The sequence below is a fragment of the Ovis canadensis genome, chromosome 15 (assembly GCF_042477335.2).
Source record: "Ovis canadensis isolate MfBH-ARS-UI-01 breed Bighorn chromosome 15, ARS-UI_OviCan_v2, whole genome shotgun sequence".
NCBI lineage: Eukaryota > Metazoa > Chordata > Mammalia > Artiodactyla > Bovidae > Ovis > Ovis canadensis.
In genome coordinates this window covers 9,168,332-9,188,189 of record NC_091259.1, presented here as the reverse complement: position 1 = coordinate 9,188,189, position 19,858 = coordinate 9,168,332, and the positions used below count along the sequence as shown (strand labels likewise).

Sequence of the window (19,858 nt, the reverse complement as noted above, 5' to 3'; positions counted from 1 at the left end):
CAAGACAGTACAGTAGCGACACAAAAAGAAAAGTATAGACCAACTGAACAAGATAGAAAGCCCAGAGACAAACCCGTGTACCTAGGGGCACCTTATCTTTAACAAAAGAGTTAAGAATATACAGTGGGGAAAAAAGCTTCTTCAATAAGTGGTGCTGGGAGAACTAGACAACAATGTGTAGAAGAATGAAATTAGAACACTTCCTAACACCATACACAAAGATAAACTTGAAAAGGATTAAACCTAAATGTGAACTATAAAACTAGCTTTATAGAAATTACAGAAACTATAAAACTCTTGGAAGAAAACATAGGCAGAACACTGCATGACATAAATCATAATACGATCCTCTATGAACCAACTCCTAGAACAATTGAAATGGAAAAAAAATAAATAAGTGGGACCAAATTAAACTTAAAAGCTTTTGCACAGCAAAGGAAACTGTAAAGGTGAAAAGACAACCCTCAGAATGGAAGAAAATAATAGCAAATTAAACAACTGACAAAGGATTAATCTCCAAAATATACAAACAGTTCATACAACTCAATGCCAGAGAAACAATCTAATCAAAAAGTGGGCAAAAGACCTAAACAGACATATCTCCAAAAATACATGGATGGCTAATAAACACATGAAGAGATACTCAACATCACTCATTATTAGAGAAATATAAATCAAAACTACAATGAGCTATCACCTCACACGAGTCAGACTGCCATCATCAAAAAGTCCACAAACAAGTGCTGGAGAAGGTATGGAGAAAAGGAAACCCTCGTGCATTGCTACTGGGAATATGAATTGACAGAGCCATGATGGAAGACAGTATGGAGATTCCTTAGAAAATCAGGAATAAAACTACCATATAACATAGCAATACCACTTTTAGGCATATACCCTGAGGAATCAAAAACTGAAAAAGACACATGCAGCCCAATGTTCACTGTAGTGCCATTTACTATAGCTAGGACACGGAAGCAACCTAGATGTCCACTGACAGATGAATGGATCAAGAAGCTGTGGTACCTATATTCAACGGAATACCACTCAGCCATAAAAAGGAACACATCTGAGTCAGTTCTAATGATGTAGATGAACCTAGAGCCTATTACACAGACTGAAGTCAGTCAGAAAAACAAATATCATATATTAATGCATATTTATGAAATCTAGAAAGATGGTAATAATGAACCTACTTGCAGGGCAGCAAAGGAGAAAACACAGAGAACAGATTTATGGACAAGGGCAGGAGAGAAGAAGGAGTCAGCAAGACGAATGGAGATAGCAGCATGGAGGCACATAGACTAACACATGTAAAACAGACAGCCAAAGGGAATTTGCTGTATGGCTCAGGGAATTCACACTGGGGCTCTGTGGTAACCTAGAGGGGTGGGAAAGGTTGGGAGGTAGGAGGAAGGTTCAAGAGGGAGGAGACATATGTACACCTATGGTTAATTCATGTTGATGAATGAGAGAAATTAATATTGTAAAGCAATCAACCAATTTAAAATAAATATAATTATAAAAAATTCTCCAGAATGTGGATAGGAACGGAACATACCTCAATACAATAAAGGTCATGTACAAGTGACTGCAGCCATGAAATTAAAAGATGCTTACTCCTTGGAAGAAAAGTTATGACCAACCTAGATAGCATATTCAAAAGCAGACCCATTAGTTTGCCAACAAGGTCCATCTCGTCAAGGCTGTGGTTTTTCCTGTGGTCGTGTATGGATGCGAGAGTCGGACTGTGAAGAAGGCTGAGCGCCGAAGAATTGATGCTTTTGAACTGTGGTGTTGGAGAAGACTCTTGAGAGTCCCTTGGACTGCAAGGAGATCCAACCAGTCCATTCTGAAGATCAACCCTGGGATTTCTTTGGAAGGAATGATGCTAAAGCTAAAACTCCAGTACTTTGGCCACCTCATGTGAAGAGTTGACTCACTGGAAAAGACTCTGATGCTGGGAGGGATTGGGGGCAGGAGGAGAAGGGGACGACAGAGGATGAGATGGCTGGATGGCATCACAGACTTGCTGGACGTGAGTCTGAGTGAACTCTGGGAGATGGTGATGGACAGGGAGGCCTGGCGTGCTGCGATTCATGGGGTCACAAAGAGTCGGACATGACTGAGCGACTGAACTGAACTGAACAAGTAATCCACAGAAAAACATTATTCTCAATGGTGAAAAACTGAAAACGTTTTAAGATCAGGAACATGATTAAGGGTTTTCATTCTTAACACTATTATTCAGTAGAGTTTTGGAAGTCCTAGCTATAGCAGAGAAGAAGAAATAAAAGGAGTAGAGATTGGAAAAGAAAAAGTAAAATTCTCACTGTTTGTAGATGAAAAAATACTATATATAGAACACTAAAGATGCCACCAGAAAATTACTGCTATTGCTGCTAAGTCGTTCAGTCATGTCTGACTCTGTGCAACCCCACAGACGGCAGCCCACTAGGCTCCTCAGTCTCTGGGATTCTCCAGGCAAGAATACTGGAGTGGGTTGCCATTTCCTTCTCCAATGCATGAAAGTGAAAAGTGAAAGTGAAGTCACTCAGTCGTGCCCGGTTCTTAGTGACCCCATGGACTGCAGCCTACCAGGCTCCTCTATCCGTGGGATTTTCCAGGCAAGAGTACTGGAGTGGGTTGCCATTGCCTTCTCCTTCTAGAAAATTACTAGAGCTAATCAATGAATACAGTAAAGTCAGAGGATAGAAAATTAATATACAGAAACCCCTTACATTCCTATACACTAACAATGAAAAATCAAAAAGAGAAATTAAGGAAACAATTCCATTCACCACTGCAACAAAAAGGATAAAATAGCTAGGAATAAACCAACCTAAAGAGACAAAATACCTGTATGCAGAAAACTATAAGATACAGGTAAAAGAAACGAAAGAGAACACAAACAGATGGAGTGATATACCATGTTCTTGAATTGGAAAAACATTGTGAAAATGACTATACTACTCAAAGCAATCTCCAGACTCAATGTTATCCCTATCAAACTACCAATGTAATTTTTCACAGTACTGGAACAAAAAAATTCATGATTTGGAAAAATAAAAGACCCCCAAATAGCCAAAGCAATCTTAAGAAAACCAGAGCTGGAGAAATCAACCTTGCTGACTTCAGACTATACTATAAAGCTATAGTCATCAAGAGTATGGTACCAGCACAAAAACAGAAATACAAACCAATGGGACAAGAAAGCAAGCCCAGAGATAAACCCATATACCTATGGGCACCTTATTTTTGACAAAGGAGACTATACAATGGAGAAAAGACTCTTCAATAAGCAGTGCTGGGAAAACTGGACAGCCACATATAAAACAATGAAAAGAACACTTTCTACCACCATACACAAAAATAAACTTGAAATGGATTAAAGACTCAAATGTTAGGCTAGCAACTTATAAAGCTCTTAGAGGAAAACATAGGTAGAACAGTCTTTGACATAAGATCCTCCTTGACCCACCTCTTAAAGTAAGGGAAATAAAAACAAAAATAAACAAACAGGACTGGCATGAATGTTTGGTGGCGTCAGTGTAGCTGACTCTTTGTGACCCTATGGGATGTAGCCCACTAGAATCCTCTGTCCATAGGATTCTCCAGGCAAGAATGCTGGAGTGGGTTGCCATTTCTTCCTCAAATTGATCTTCCTGACCCAGAGATCGAACTCATGACTCTTGCCATTTCCTGCAGATTCTTTTATATATATATATATATATATATATATTCTTTTTAATTGGAGGCTAATTACTTTACAATATTGTAGTGGTTTTGCCATATATCAAAATGAATCAGCCACGGGTGTACATGTGTTCCCCATCCTGAAACCCACTACCACCTCCTTCCCCATCCTATCCCTGTGGGTCATCCCAACACTGAGTCACCAGAGAAGCCCCAAATGGGACCTAACTAAACTATAAAGCTTTTGCAAGGTAATGGAAACAATATACAAGATTAAAAGACAATGCTCAGAATGGGAGAAAATATTTGCAAATGAAGCAACTGACAAAGGATTATTCTCCAAAATGTATAAGCAGCTCACACATCTCAACATCAGAAAAACAAATAGCCCAATCAAAAAATGAGCAGAAGACCTAAACAGACATTTCTACTAAGAAAACTTACAGATGGCCAATAAACACACGAAAAGATGCCCAACATTGCTCATTATCAGAGAAATGAAAATCAAAACTACAATGAGGTATCACCTCACACAGATCACAATGGCCATCATTAAAAAACCTACAAACAATAAATGCTGGAGTGGAAGCTGAGGAAGGAAACCCTCCTGCACTGTTGGTGGGATGTAAAGTGGTATGCAAAGTGGCTCGATAAAGGACAGAAATGGTATGGACCTAACAGAAGCAGAAGATATTAAGAAGAGGTGGCAAGAATAAACAGAAGAACTGTACAAAAAAGATCTTCACGACCCAGATAATCACGATGATGTGATCACTAATCTAGAGCCAGACATCTCAGAAAGTGAAGTCAGGTGGGCCTTGGAAAGCATCTCTACAAAGCTAGAGGAGGTGATGGAATTCTAGTTGAGCTGTTTCAAATCCTGAAAGATGATGCTGTGAAAGTGCTGCACTCAATACGCCAGCAAATTTGGAAAACTCAGCAGTGGCCACAGGACTGGAAAAGGTCAGTTTTCATTCCAATCCCAAAGAAAGGCAATGCCAAAGAATGCTCAAACTACTGCACAATTGCACTTATCTCACATGCTAGTAAAGTAGTGCTCAAAATTCTCCAAGCCAGGCTTCAGCAATATGTGAACCGTGAACTCCCTGATGTTCAAGCTGGTTTTAGAAAAGGCAGAGGAACCAGAGATCAAATTGCCAACATCCATTGGATCAAGGAAAAAGCAAGAGAGTTCCAGAAAAACATCTATTTCTGCTTTATTGACTATGCCAAAGCCTTTGACTGTGTGGATCAGAATAAACTGTGAAAAATTCTGAAAGAGATGGGAATACCAGACCACCTAACCTGCCTCTTGAGAAATCTGTATGCAGGTCAGGAAGCAACAGTTAGAACTGGACATGGAACAAAAGACTGGTTCCAAATAGGAAAAGGAGTGTGTCCAAGCTGTATATTGTCACCCTGCTTATTTAACTGGAAGAAACACAAGCTGGAATCAAGATTGCCGGGAGAAATATCAATAACCTCAGATATGCAGACGACACCACCCTTATGGCAGAAAGCGAAGAGGAACTAAAAAGCCTCTTGATGAAAGTGAAAGAGGAAAGTGAAAAAATTGGCTTAAAGTTCAACATTCAGGAAACGAAGATCATGGCATCCAGTCCCATCACTTCATGGGAAATAGATGGGGAAACAGTGGAAACAGTGTCAGACTTTATTTTGGGGGGCTCCAAAATCACTGCAGATCGTGACTGCAGCCATGAAATTAAAAGATGCTTACTCCTTGGAAGAAAAGTTATGACCAACCTGGATAGTATATTCAAAAGCAGAGACATTACTTTGCCGACTAAGGTCCATCTAGTCAAGGCTATGGTTTTTCCAGTAGTCATGTATGGATGTGAGAGTTGGATTGTGAAGAAGGCTGAGCGCCGAAGAATTGATGCTTTTGAACTGTGGTGTTGGAGAAGACTCTTGAGAGTCCCTTGGACTGCAAAGAGATCCAACCAGTCCATTCTGAAGGAGATCAACCCTGGGATTTCTTTGGAAGGAATGATGCTAAAGCTGAAACTCCAGTACTTTGGCCACCTCATGGGAAGAGGTGACTCATTGGAGAAGACTCTGATGCTGGGAGGGATTGGGGGCAGGAGGAGAAGGGGACGACTGAGGATGAGATGGCTGGATGGCATCACGGACTTGATGGACATGAGTCTGAGTGAACTCTGGGAGATGGTGATGGACAGGGAGGCCTGGCGTGCTGCGATTCATTGGGTCGCAAAGAGTCGGACAAGACTGAGCGACTGAACTGAACTAAACTGAAAGTGGTATAGCCACTGTGGAGAACAATATGGAAATTTCTTTAAAAACTAGCAATACAAATACCATACGACCCAGCAATCTCAATACTGAGCATATACCCTTAAAAAAACAATTCAAAAAGACACATGCACCCTAATGTTCACTACAGCACTTGTTTACAATGGCCAAGACACGGAAATCAATCTAGTTGTCCATCAACAAATGAATGGATAAACTGTAATACATATATACTATGGAATGAGTGAGTGAGTGAAAGTTGCTCAGTTGAGTCCAACTCTTTGTGACCCTATGGACTATATAGTCCATGGAATTCTCCAGGCCAGAACACTGGAGTGGGTAGCCGTTCCCTTCTCCAGGGGATTTCCCCAACCCAGGGATCAAACCTAGGTCTCCCACATTGCAGGCGGAATCGTTACCAGCCGAGCCACCAGGGAAGCCCAAACTCAGCCATAAAAAGGAAGGAATTTGAGTTAGAAGTAGTGAGGTGGATGAAGGCCTGTTACACAGAGTAATGTAAGTCATAGAAAAACAAAAATTGTATATTAAAACATACATATAAAAAAAACCATACATATGGAATCTAGAAAATAGTACTGATGAACCTATTTACGGAGAATAAATGCCAACCATGACATTGAGAATGATCTGTGGACACAGCGGGGGAAGGAAAATGTAGGACAAATTGAGAAAGTAGCATTGACATATATACACTATCATGAATGAAACAGGTAAAATCCAAGGATAAATCCAAGAAGCTGAAACTTTCTATTCTTAAATTTAGTTTCAGTAAGTCTCTAATAATACAAGGCTCCCCTGGTAGCTCAGGGGGTAAAAGAAAGTGAAAGTTGCTCAGTCGTGTCTGACTCTGCAACCTCATGGACTATACAGTCCATGGAATTCTCCAGGCCAACATTCTGTAGTGGGTTGCCATGCCCTCCTCCAGGGGATCTTCCCAACCCAGGTCTCCCATATTGCAGGCAGATTCTTTAACCAACTGAGCCACCAGGGAAGCCTGAATCCACCTGTACGTGGGAGACCCGGGTTCAGTCCCTGGGCTGGGAAGATCCCTGGAGAAGGGAACAGTTACCCGTTGAGTATTCTGGCCTGGAGAATCCCATGGACAGAGGAGAATGGTGGGCTACAGTCCATGGAATCACAGAGTCGGACACGACTGAGTGACTTTTACTTTCACTCCTAATATTAGTGTATTTTGCAAATGGCAAACCACCTGGGATTGAGAGGTGAAGGAATAGGGTTCCAGATGATGCATCACTGATTAGTGACCCCTACTGATGCTCTTTAAGGCTCTGGCTTCCTTAACTGCAAAATGGACACACTAAATTACACTGCACTGCAGTGATGCTTAAATGACATTAATATTGTCAAGTCGTATATAAACATTAGTGGTCAAAATCAATAATAATGTATACTTAGCAATAAACATTATTAAATGTTAAACAATTCTTAAATCTGGATAAAAGATTTGTAGGCACTTATTTTTCTTCAAAATATTCTATAAATTCAATATCATATTTCACTAATTTTAAGATACAACTTTTCATACTTAACACATCTGAAATTGATGGAAATGTATCTAATAACCACTTTAGTTAAACAGCAGTCATAACATATTTGTTATTACATGTGTTATGTGCATCAAAATGTGAAAGATGTGTATCAGTCTTGGAAGAAAACCATGAAGATAAAAATGGACACTGATTTTGTTTAAAAAATGAGACATCACTAATGTTCCTGATAACAGAGAACAACATTATATAGAAAAACCTGGACACTGCAACTTTAAGTTGAAGGTGAACAGAAGAGTTAAGACTCTGAATGTGATTATCTCAGCAAATTAATTTTGCTTACTTTTTAAAATGTGTGTACAAGGTTGATTACGATTATTTTTAAAAGAGCTTGCCATAAGAATGAAAACTTCCAAGTCAAGAAAAGCTGTGTCATAGTTAAATGGCATTTTTCTCTTCACCTTCCTGCTGAAAACACTGAATCAATTTTCAAAATTTCACTTTTCTTTTAATGTCTTCCATTAAAATTTGATTTTAAAAAATTTAGTCACTAAAAGTACAGGTACCAAGCCTAATAACCAAGCCTTTGATATTAAGTAACAACAAAGGAACATATGCAAATTGATAGAAGGGGAATATTAAACTAAAGCTGTGCTATGACTGATGCAGGCTCTGATTTCTTTAAGTCTCCCACTGACAGAAGTTTGGTCACTGACATTTCTAGCTATTCTATTTCAATATTTATTACAGAGTGCTAACTATATGCCAGGCACTGAATTATACACTAGAGATAGCAAGGAGAATAAAGGTAGACATGATCGCTGCTTTCCTGAGGTTTAGTATATAGAAAAGATTGACAAATTATAAATTATAATAAACTCTGTGAAGAAACAACTGGAAAAAGAAAACAAAAATGAACAGTGAATGGTATTCAGTTGCAGATGGTAACAGCGAAAACTTACATAACGTTACTCTGTGCCAGACTCTGTAACTACATCTTTACATACTCTTTAATCTCCAAAACAACTACTATAAAATAGATACTACTATTATCTCTATTTTATAGACCCAGAGAATATGAGGCTTAACATACCTGAAAATTGATATATACCTTATAATCACTTCTGTTGGGCAGAAGTCATGACATAGTTGTCATTACCTATGTATGTGAATTAAAATATGAAAAATGGTTTCACAGTGTCTTGAAACAAAATCTTGAAAATAATAATGGATAGCAAGTAAGCAGGGAGATGGGCTATAAACCCAGAAAGTTTGGCTCCAGAGAACATGCATTCAATCCACTATAATTTCAGGGAGAGCCTTCCTGAGCTGGTGTCATAAGTTAACATCTGAAAAATAAGCAGGGGTGGTGAGAGAAATTATGTATTAAGCCCCAGGGTCCTTCAGTTTTAGAATATGACATAAGGCCAGCATTGTTGGAGTGTAGTTAATGACAGCAAGAATGTTGGAGAGACAGGCCTACAGAAGGCTGGTGCTACCTCGTGCAGGATCTTGTAAGATGCAAGGAACTGGGATTTTATTCTAAGTGCAGCTGGATTTCAGTTATGTCGCTCAGTTGTGTCTGACTCATTGCAACCCCATGGACTGCAGCACACCAGGCCTCTCTGTCCATCACCAACTCCCGGAGCTTACTCAAATCCAAGTCCATTGAGTCAGTGATGCCATCCAACCATCTCATCCTGTTGTCCCCTTCTACTCCTACCTTCAATCCCTCCCAGCATCAGAGTCTTTTCAAATGAGTCAGCTCTTTCCATCAGAAGGCCAAAGTACGGGAGTTTCAGGTTCAACATCAGTCCTTTCAATGAACACTCAGGACTGATCTCCTTTAGGATGGACTGGTTGGATCTCCTTGCAGCCCAAGGGATTCTCAAGAGTCTTCTACAACACCACAGTTCAAAAGCATTAATTCTTCGGCACTCAGCTTTCTTTATAGTCCAACTCTCACATCCATACATCACTACTGGAAAAACCATAGCCTTGACTAAACAGACCTTTGTTGGCAAAGTAATGTCTCTGCTTTTCACTATGCTGTCTAGGTTGGTCAGGGCTTTTCCTCCAAGGAGCAAGTGTCTTTTAATTTCATGGCTGCAGTCACCTTCTGCAGTGATTTTTGGAGCCCCAAAAAATAGTCTGCCCCTGTTTCCCCATCTATTTGCCATGAACTGATGGGACCTGATGCCATGATCTTAGTTTTCTGAATGTTGAGCTTTAAGCCAACTTTTTCACTCTCCACTTTCACTTTCATCAAGAGGCTCTTTAGCTCTTCTTTGCTTTCTGCCATAAGGGGGGTGTCATTTGTAAACCTGAGGTTATTGAGATTTCTCCTGGCAATCTTGATTCCAGCTTGTGTTTCTTCCAGTCCAGCGTTTCTCATGATGTACTCTGCATAGAAGTTAAATAAGCAGGGTGACAATATACAACCTTGACATACTCCTTTCCCTGTTTGGAATCAGTCTGTTGTTCCATGTCCAGTTCTAACTGTTGCTTCCTCACCTGCATACAGATTTCTCAAGAGGAAGGTCAGGTGGTCTGGTATTCCCATGTCTTGAAGAATGTTTCACAATTTGTTGTGATCCACAGTCAAAGGCTTTGGCATAGTCAAGAAAGCAGAAATAGATGCTTTTCTGGAACTCTCTTGCTTTTTCCATGATCCAGTGGATGCTGGCAATTTGATCTCTGGTTCCTCTGTCTTTTCTAAATCCAGCTTCAACACCTGGAAGTTCACGGTTCACGTATTGCTGAAGCCTGGCTTGTAGAATTTTGAGCACTACTTTACTAGCATGTGAGATGAGCGCAATTGTGTGGTAGTTTGAGCATTCTTTGGCATTGCCTTTCTTTGGGATTGGAATGAAAACTGACCTTTTCTAGTCCTGTGGCCACTGCTGAGTTTTCCAAATTTGCTGGCATATTGAGTGCAACACTTTCACGGCATCATCTTTCAGGATTTGAAATAGCTCACCTGAATTCCGTCATCTCCACTAGCTTTGTTCATAGTGATGCTTTCTAAGGCCCACTTGACTTCACATTCCAGGATGTCTGGCTCTGGGTGAGTGATCACACCATTGTGATCATCTGGGTTGTGAAGATCATTTTTGTACAGTTCTTCTGTGTATTCTTGCCACCTCTTCTAATATCTTCTGCTTCTGTTAGTTCCATGCCATTACTGTTCTTTATTGAGCCTATCTTTGCATGAAATGTTCCCTTGGTATCTCATTTTCTTGAAGAGATCTCTAGTGTTTCCTATTCTATTGTTTTCCTCTATTTCTTTGTATTGATCACTGAGGAAGGCTTTCTTATCTCACCTTGCTATTCTTTGGAACTCTGCATTCAAATGGGTATATCTTTTCTTTTCTCCTCTGCTTTTTGCTTCCCCTCTTTACACAGCTATTTGTAAGGCCTCCCCAGACAGCCATTCTGCTTTTTTGCATTTACTTTTCTTGGGGAAAAGTAAATCTTGATCCCTGTCTCCTGTACAATATCACGAACCTCCATCCATAGTTCATCAGGTACTCTATCATATCTAGTCCCTTAAACATACTTATCACTTCCACTGTATAATCCATAAGGGATTTGATTTAGGTCATACCTGAATGGTCTAGCGGTTTCCCCTACCTTCTTCAATTTAAGTCTGAATTTGACAATAAGGAGTTCTTGATCTGAGTCACAGTCAGCTCCCAGTCTTGTTTTTGCTGACTGTATAGAGCTTCTCCATCTTTGGTTGCAAAGAATATAATTGATCTGATTTTGGTGTTGACCATCTGGTGATGTCCATATGTAGAGTCTCTTCTTGTGCTGTTGGAAGAGGGTGTTTGCTATGACCAGTGCGTTCTCTTGACAAAACTCTATTAGCCTTTGTCCTGCTCCAAGGCCAAATTTGCCTGTTACTTCAGGTGTTTCTTGACTTCCTACTGGATTTATGGAAGACTGAACTAGACAGGGACATAATCTGATTTTTTTTTAAATAATCCATCTGGCTGATGTGTAAATAATAATAAAAAAGAATTTTTTTAAAGAATGAATTGAAAGAAGATAAACAGTCTAAATTATTCATTTATTCAACAAATATTTAATATTTATGAAGTAACTATTATTGTAGTAAGCACTATTCCAGAGATTGGACACAGAGTCAAAAATATTAGATACAAGGTCCTCCACTGTGGAGTACACTTTTGAGTGGTGAACACACATACTAACTCATACATCCACAATTTCTCCCACTCTACTGAACATTTTCTATCAGTATACAAGTTTTACTATCTCCCATGTTTAAACAAACATCAAACAAAAATCTTACCATTTGACATTGCACTCTCTGCTAGCTATCTTTCTATTCTTTTATTCCCAGAAAAAAGTTTTTTAAAGAACTGTCTGCAGTAACTTTGCAACCAGTTATTATCTCAACCCACGACAATCAGGTTCTTCTCTTTCACTCTATTAACATGGTTCATGTCACTGAACCAAAAATTTGGCACAAACACACACACAGAGAGATCAATGCAAAAGGTCAGTAAGCCCAGAAATAAGCCCACACACTTATAGTCAATCAATTACAACACAGCAGAGAAGATAGTCTCTTCAATAAGAGCTGCTGAGAATAGTGGACAGCTACAGGTAAAAGAATAAAATTAGGATAATCTTTAACACATATACAGGAAAAAAAAACCTCAAAATGGATTAAATATCTAAATGCAAAACCCAATATTATAAAACTCCTAGAGGAAAACAAACTCTTTGACATAAATCCCAGCAACATTTTTTGTATCTCTCCCCTAGAATATTGGAAACAAAAGCAAAAATAAACAAATAGGACCTAATTAAACTTAAAATCTCTTGCACAGAAAAAGAAATCATAAATCAAAAAGACAACCTTCAGAATGGGAGAAAATATTTGCAAACAGTGCAGTCAACAAAGTCTTAATTCCCAAAATATACAAACAGCTTATACAACACAATATCAAAAATAACAACCTAATCATAAAATAGACAGAAGACCTAAACTGACATTTCTCCAAAGAAGACACACAGATGGCCAATAGGCACATAATAAGATGCTCAACGTCATTCATTATAAGGAAAATGCAAATCAAAACTACAATGAGGTACCACCTTACATGAGTCAGAATGGCCATCATCAAAAAAATCTACAAATAAATGCTACAGAGTGTGTGGAGAAAAGGGAACTCTCCTACACCGTTGGTAGCAATATAAACTGGTACAGCCACTTCAAGAAAGAAGCAAAGTCTAATTAGAAAAGATACATGCACCCTATGTTCATAGCAGCACTATTAACAATAGCCAAGACAACGAACAAACCTTAATGTCCATCAACATATGAATGGATAAAGAAGATGTGATATATATACAAATGCAATATTACTCAGCCATTTAAAAGAATGAAATAATACCATTTGCAGCAACATGGATGGACCTAGAGATTATCACACTAAGTGAAATAAATCAGACACAGAAAGATAACTATCATATGATATCACTTATTATGTGGAATCTAAAAAAATGATACAAATAAACTTAACTTTAAAAACAGAAATAAGCTCACAGACATAGAAAAATAACTGATGGTTACCAAAAGGGAAATAGGGGAAGAGATAAACTGAGACCTGGGAATTAAAGGATACACACTACATATATAAAATAAACAAGGACTTACTGTGTAGCACAGGGCACTATATTCAAAGTCTCATTTATATATACACATATATATATATATATATAATATAATCATTTGGCTGTATACTCGAAACACTGTAAGCCACCTTACTTCAATAATACAAATAAAAATGAAAATAAACTGTTTATGTCAATGTCACCACACTTTCAACTTGCAGTCAAATGCTAACTTCTCTCCCCTCATTTTATAACCTCTCAGAAGTGTTCACACTGCTAACTAGTTTCCCCTTCTTTTCTGTGCCACAACACTTTTCAGGTTTCCTCTCTCCTTAGCTTAAATAAGGAGGCCTATAGCACTGTGCTTAATAGCATGGCCTTATAAACTTAGCTCTGAAGACTGGTTCAGGAGTGCTTGTCATGGAGGACAGACACAGGAAGAGAATGTTTCCCTTTCCTGAACAAGATAGAAAACTAATCCGTATTTCAGGTTAGAAATGACGGTGGTTTAGACTAGAGATTAGAAATAGATTTTAGCTCTATTTTAGAAATAGAATCAATAGAACTTTGGGACAGATCGGATACAGGAATTAAAGGAATAGGGGAAATCAAGATTTTGCAATAGAATAAAAAACTAATGAACTAAAAAAAAAAAAAATCACCAAATTTTAGAGATGGATTTCACTTGATACTTTTCTACTAAAACTGATCCTTGGGAGAGGTTATGTGATTTACCCAAAGTCACAAAGATAACTGGTGATAGAACTGAAAACAGAACACAAGTCTCTCATAATCCTAAGAAGCCACAGATCAGGATCTGGCAAGATGAATGCTTTCAGAAGCTGTAGTCCTTTTTTTTCCCTAACCAATGCAGTAAAAAATACTGCAATACATTTTTGGGTTTATTGCATATAATTAGGCAAGCTATTAACTGCACACTTTACATGTCTTTAAGAAAAAAGGTAGAATATAAATATCAGTATTGGCTTATGAAGAGTAAAGTCTATTAAAAGTTCATCAAAAACATTTGCTGAAGTAAACTATTTGTAAAGGACAAGATACACAGGAAATCCCCCTTGAGCAGTTTATATTCTAATTTGCAAGATAACACACATATAAATAATTCAGGCCAACAGAAGAGATGTCATAAGATAGTACTAGAATAATTGTCAAACGAATTGTATAGACTATATGTGTATATGTATATATTTTTTAGTACACTGTGGTAGTCCTTTAGATTTGAGCTAAGCCTTCAAGGACAAGTAAGAATTTTAAAGGTAGATGGGGAAGGGGATTAGAGTGTCGACTAAGGTAAGGCTCAGGGCTGGGGGTTAGGGAATGGGAAGAGTGAGCTTTTTATATATGTTCCATGGAAACATTCTCTTTGGTATGACATTTGAGACCTGAATGACAAAGAAAAACAAGGAAGGCGATGATGGAAGTTGCAGAGAATATTCTGAGAGAACAAGTACAAATAACCACCACATTACCTGCCTACATTGGGCTCTATAGATTAAATACACAGAGCTTAGTTGAATAGTAAAAGAGTAGACCATAAATTTCTAAATCTGAGTTTAAGTAATCCCATAAATTCTCTTTCTCATCTCAGTTTCTGCATCAGTAAAAATTACTGCATAGAACACGCGAGATAATCAACATATAAGAGGTTTACAAACAGAAACATAAATATACCAAAATTGTAAAAGTTCAAACAAACAAGAATGGAAAAGTTTTAATACGATGCTTAGCTACATAACGTTAAAAGTAGAGAAATTAGTAACAATCATTGCTGGTATGGGTATGAGCACTTCATACTTTACATATCTTTACATTTTCTCTTTCTGTACCTTTTTGGACATGTTTCATCTTCTTTGTCAGACTGTAAGCAGATAAAGCACCTGACACGTTTTTAGTATTGGCTAAATTGATATGTGAAGCGAGTAATTAATTCTAAAGCCCTTTGAGGATTTGTGTTTGCTTGTGTTCAACATCTCATTTAGTTGTAAATGATTGGAGGGGGCTGATATCACGAAAAGTTAACAGAAATAAATATAAATGAAAATAGAATAGAATCCATTTTTAAAAAGACGGAAGTAAGCCGCAGGTAACTGTTAAGTGCTACTGCTGGCCTTTAGTTAATACTCTCTGGCAGCCAAAGAAGAAGGGAATCGGCTGAATCACACAGCGTGGCATTTAATCTCAAAGATGGGCATTTATATTCATCTACAGATCTCAACTGTTCCCTGGCCCCAAACCCGCAAGATCTTTGATCACAAACAACTGAGCAAAGGCGCAGAGCAACTATGAAGGGCTCCTGAAACTATTTAACTTGGTTCCGCAGCTTTCAGAGCCAGGACCCGTAATAACAACGGAACCACCGAGGCCTCAACAACAGAAACCTCACTTTTCTCCCCAGGGCTCCGGCCCGGGCTTGACAACCGCAGAAACAGCCCCTGGCTCCCTTGACGGCCTCGGCACGGCTCCGCGGCTCGCCCGAAGTCTCGCCTTCAGGCGGGGGCCGCGCCGCTCCAGGAGGAGTGAGGCGGGGCTCGGGGGCCGGGGCGGCTACAGGGCCGGCAGGACCTCGGGTCGCTCAGGCCTCCGGAGTTGGGTCTTGGGGGAGGCAACCCGGGGCCCCGGAAACAACTCCCGAGGCGCCCCGCGGCGCCCTCTGTCACGGAAGCCCCTTCGCCCCGGCGCAGGACGAGCGGCATGGGCGGCCGAGGCTAAAGAGCCCTCCTCTCTGCGGACGACGGGGCCGGCCCTGCCCCGGGAACGAGGCGCCCCGCGATCACCCACCTGCACCGCGGTCTCCGAAGTCTCCAGCCCGGCCTCCCCGCTCCCGAGGCCTGGCTGCGATTGGCTCCCGCCGCTGTCGCGCTACCTCTTCTTCAAGTCTGAGCGACGGCCGGTACGAGCCGCGCCTCCGTCCCGCCCCTCGCGCCCCCGAGGCCCCGCCCCGCGCGCGGTCACGCGCTGCCGCAGAACGCAGAGGACGCAGAGCGCAGAGCAGGGTCCCGGCTCCCGCTACAGAGGAGGCGGCGGCCGCGCGGGTGATGTGAAGTGAGGGTCACCGGTGAGCCACGTCCCGCGGACGCGCGCGGCGCCCCTCCCACGCACTCGACGCCCCGCCCCCGCGCGGGAGGACGCACGCGGAGCCCCGCCCCCCGTGACCGAGGTCCTGCGGACGCACGCGGCGCCCAGTCCACGCACGCGGCGCCGGGGCAGCTGGGAGGCTCTCCGCCCGCGTCCGCGCCATCGAGCCAGGGGCGGCGGCGAGGGCCTTTGGTGGATGGTTCTCCTTGCCCAGCGACTCTGCGTGCTGCCGGCGATGGAGGGCGTGCGCTGGGCTTTTCCCTGTGGCACGTGGCTACCCAGCCGCGCCGAATGGCTGCTAGCGGTGCGATCGATCCAGCCCGAGGAGAAGGAGCGCATCGGCCAGTTCGTCTTCGCCCGGGACGCTAAGGCCGCCCTGGTACCGCGGGTCTTTCGCGCTTCGGGTCGGGGAGCAGCCGTCGGGGTGGTGGGCCGCGCAGTAGAGACCCCACACGCGACCCTTGGCGGCCACCCCGGGCGACTCCGGGGTGTGCCCGGCCTAGTCTCCGCCGCCTTTGTCGTCGCCTCGTCCGCAGAAAAAATCAGCCCCTCCCCCGTTGCATTTAAAAAGAGAGGTCCTGCTATACCCTAAAATAGCTGTTGCGGAGGTCTGTCAATAGGATTTTCCTTATTTTTAATTTCCTTGCTTGGGCTCATAGCACAGTCAGCCTGTTAAATATCCCACCAGTCTCCCTGTGCACCGTGAACGTGGTAGGCCCTAAAAAAATACTGATAGTATCAGTTTAACCTTGCACACCGTAGAACTGGAAGAGTCTAGCCTCCTTTTATCGATGAAACCGAAGCCAAGAAAGGATGTGGTCTTAGGCATACCTTGTTAACTATTTAGCTCTGAAAACACTATTTTGAATATAATCGTTTATTTTACGTATATATTTTTAGCAACAAATGGAAACTTAGGTTTCAAATGATGTCTATATAGCGCAGTGTGGAACAGCTTCTGGGTGCCATCTCGTCAAAGACTCGTTATCCTGAAAATGTCCCTCTGTCAAAGGACTTTTTCTTTCGAAATGTAGACTAATTGATTTTTGAAGGCACAGTAGTGACTATTTCCGTGAAATTCAAAGTGTTGCAGTCAGTGTTAGAACTGAAGGAAAAAAAAACTTGAGAAAGATTTTGCAAAATGTTATCTACCTTGTTTTCTTATGTCGTTGGGTATTTTTTGTGATTTTAGACCTTAATCGGAGAGAGAGTGGAATGGGTATATGTGAAAAAAGATAGGTTATGTCTTGCTATCGTGGAGGCACGTGATAAGTACATGTGATCTAGAAACACTTGCACATGTGCACAAAGATGTAAGTACAACAGGATTGCCCACTGGGGGATTTTTTTTTTTTTTAATATATAATAGCAAAACCAGAGCCAGCCCAAAATATCCAGTAATAGGGGGATAGTCAAGTTTTGGTACCTTGATGCTATGAAATATTATGCTACATTTAAAAATGCACAGGCCATTGGTTATGTGCAGACATAAAATAATCCCCAATGCTTAGAAATGAAAAAGTTCATACATGGTAGAATAGTACATATAGTGGGATTTCAAGTAAATGGATGGATCGCAAATGAGCATATATTTGGATACTTAGAGAAAAAATGAAGGATGAATACTTGTCAACATTGGTTACTTATTGATGGGATGAAGGGAATTGCTAAAGAGGGACTTGACTCTTCTGTCTTAAGCATTTCTTAAATCTTAATGCAGAATATTTCATACCTACTTAGTTTTAATACTTGAAGAAGTATTTTAGAAACCACAAAAACAGACTTTGTATGTTATAGGCAGTTTTACTTGAATCTTTAGTATAGACAGCAATACTTACCAAATGTTTTATTAACAGGCTGGTCGTCTGATGATAAGGAAATTAGTTGCAGAGAAATTGAATATACCTTGGAATAATATTCGTTTGCAAAGAACTGCAAAAGGAAAACCAGTTCTTGCAAAAGACTCATTGAATCCTTACCCCAATTTCAACTTTAACATCTCTCATCAAGGAGACTATGCTGTACTTGCTGCAGAATCTGAGCTACAAGTTGGAATTGATATAATGAAGACTAGTTTTCCAGGTAATGTTGCATTTTTGTAATACATGAGTTATTAAATGTCTTGTCTTAGTTCTTGTGTTGTGCTTAGTTGCTCAATTGTGTCTGACTGCGACCCCAGGGACTGTAGCCCTCAAGGCTCCTCTGTCCGTGGAATTCTCCAGGGAAGAAGACTGGAGTGGGTTCCCATGCCCTCCTCCAAGGGATCTTCCCAACTCAGGATTGAACCCAAGTCTTCTGCATTGCAGGCAGATTTTTTACATTCTGAGCCACCAGGGGAGACCCAGGTTCTATCCCTTTGTCAGGAAGATCAAACTGGTGGCCTTCCCTGGTGGCTCCGAATCCGCCTGCAATGCAGGAGACTCAGGTTCGATATCCCTGGGTCAAGAAGATGCCCTGGAGAAATGGTTACCCACCTGTGTTCTTGCCTGGAAAATTCTGTGGACAGAGGAGCCTGGTGGGCTATAGTCCATGGGCTCGCAAAGAGTCAAACATGACTGAGTGACTAACGCTAATTAACTTGTTTAAAAAATAATAATCTCAATAGTGAAGTATATTATAATCCGTAAGCAGAGATAACACGTATTTGTATTACATCTAAATATAGTTCTTTGTAGCACATTTATATACAACGAAAAGAAAAAGCAAACGGTTTCTAAAATATTTATATTTTGCCTTAGAAATTTGCAGTTGATGACTCAGAACTGCTGACATTTATTGTGTGGTTGACTATACTTAAGTAATTTAAATAGAACATAGGCTCTCTCAACTCCTCTGTAATTTTTATCATCAGTAACATTAATGAGCAGTTACTGTGTGCCAAGACGTTTTACTCACTGCTTTATGTATATTATATTATATATTGAGTAGGACTTTTCAGAAGATAAGTAACAGGGTAAGAAGAAAGCTGTTAAAATAAGAGAACCAACATCCTCTGCCAGGGTCCAGCCCTGGTGGATCCAGGGAATTCGAAGGGTGGACGGCATTGGCGAGGAAAACTTATTTATTTATTAATATAAGATTAGATTAGGAAGAAATAGTGTAGTCGGAAAATTAAGTGGAGAAAGAGGGCTGAATAACTTGGATTACGTGGAAGACCAATAAAATTCCAGACAAGGAATTTGTACCATCTGCGTTGGGCCACCAGCGCTAGTTTGAATATCTAAGGGTGCCTCCCTTAGGCTCCCTTTCGCGCGGGTCTTAGCCAGAGCAAGTAAGTAGACTTGGCGAGCCTCCACGCCCCAGATGGGAATTCAGCCTGAAATTAAAGTAAGGAGGGAAAGGGAGAAAAGGAGAGAGAGAGAGAGAGAGGCACTGGGGAAACCAGTCCAGCGACTGGCTCCGTCCTCTATTGTTCAGAAGACCTTTTATACTTTTGATAAAACATGGAGATCAATGGGTAACACAAGGTTATGCAGCGTTAGCAACCCAGACTCTTATCAAAACCAGGCTTTTCTCTCTGCATACCTAATTGTGTACACAAGTCTTAAGTAATTTACATCATCTTCCAGCCAAAAGGGCCAATTAACATTTAACAGCTTTTTTTCTGATAAGGGTTTGTCAAC

The 19,858-nt window shown here is 40.7% G+C and overlaps 2 protein-coding genes across 6 annotated transcripts in view; one reads left to right on the top strand and one right to left on the bottom strand.

Annotated features, from left to right (window-relative positions):
• KBTBD3 (kelch repeat and BTB domain containing 3) overlaps positions 1-16,279 on the bottom strand; it is a 67,537-nt gene extending 51,258 nt beyond the window's left edge. For 2 of the 5 annotated variants that reach the window (XM_069554780.1, XM_069554782.1), the window contains exon 1: positions 15,544-15,947. The gene's annotated coding sequence lies outside the window, so the exon portion shown is untranslated. Of the gene's footprint in view, positions 1-15,543 lie in introns of all 5 variants that reach the window. The other 3 variants (XM_069554778.1, XM_069554779.1, XM_069554781.1) reach the window with 3 other exon arrangements.
• AASDHPPT (aminoadipate-semialdehyde dehydrogenase-phosphopantetheinyl transferase) overlaps positions 15,709-19,858 on the top strand; it is a 29,138-nt gene continuing 24,988 nt past the window's right edge. The window contains exons 1-2 of the mRNA XM_069554785.1: positions 15,709-16,614; positions 18,092-18,317. Coding sequence (XP_069410886.1) covers positions 16,432-16,614; positions 18,092-18,317 — 409 coding nt within the window. The 5' untranslated portion in view covers positions 15,709-16,431. The remainder of the gene's footprint in view (positions 16,615-18,091; positions 18,318-19,858) is intronic.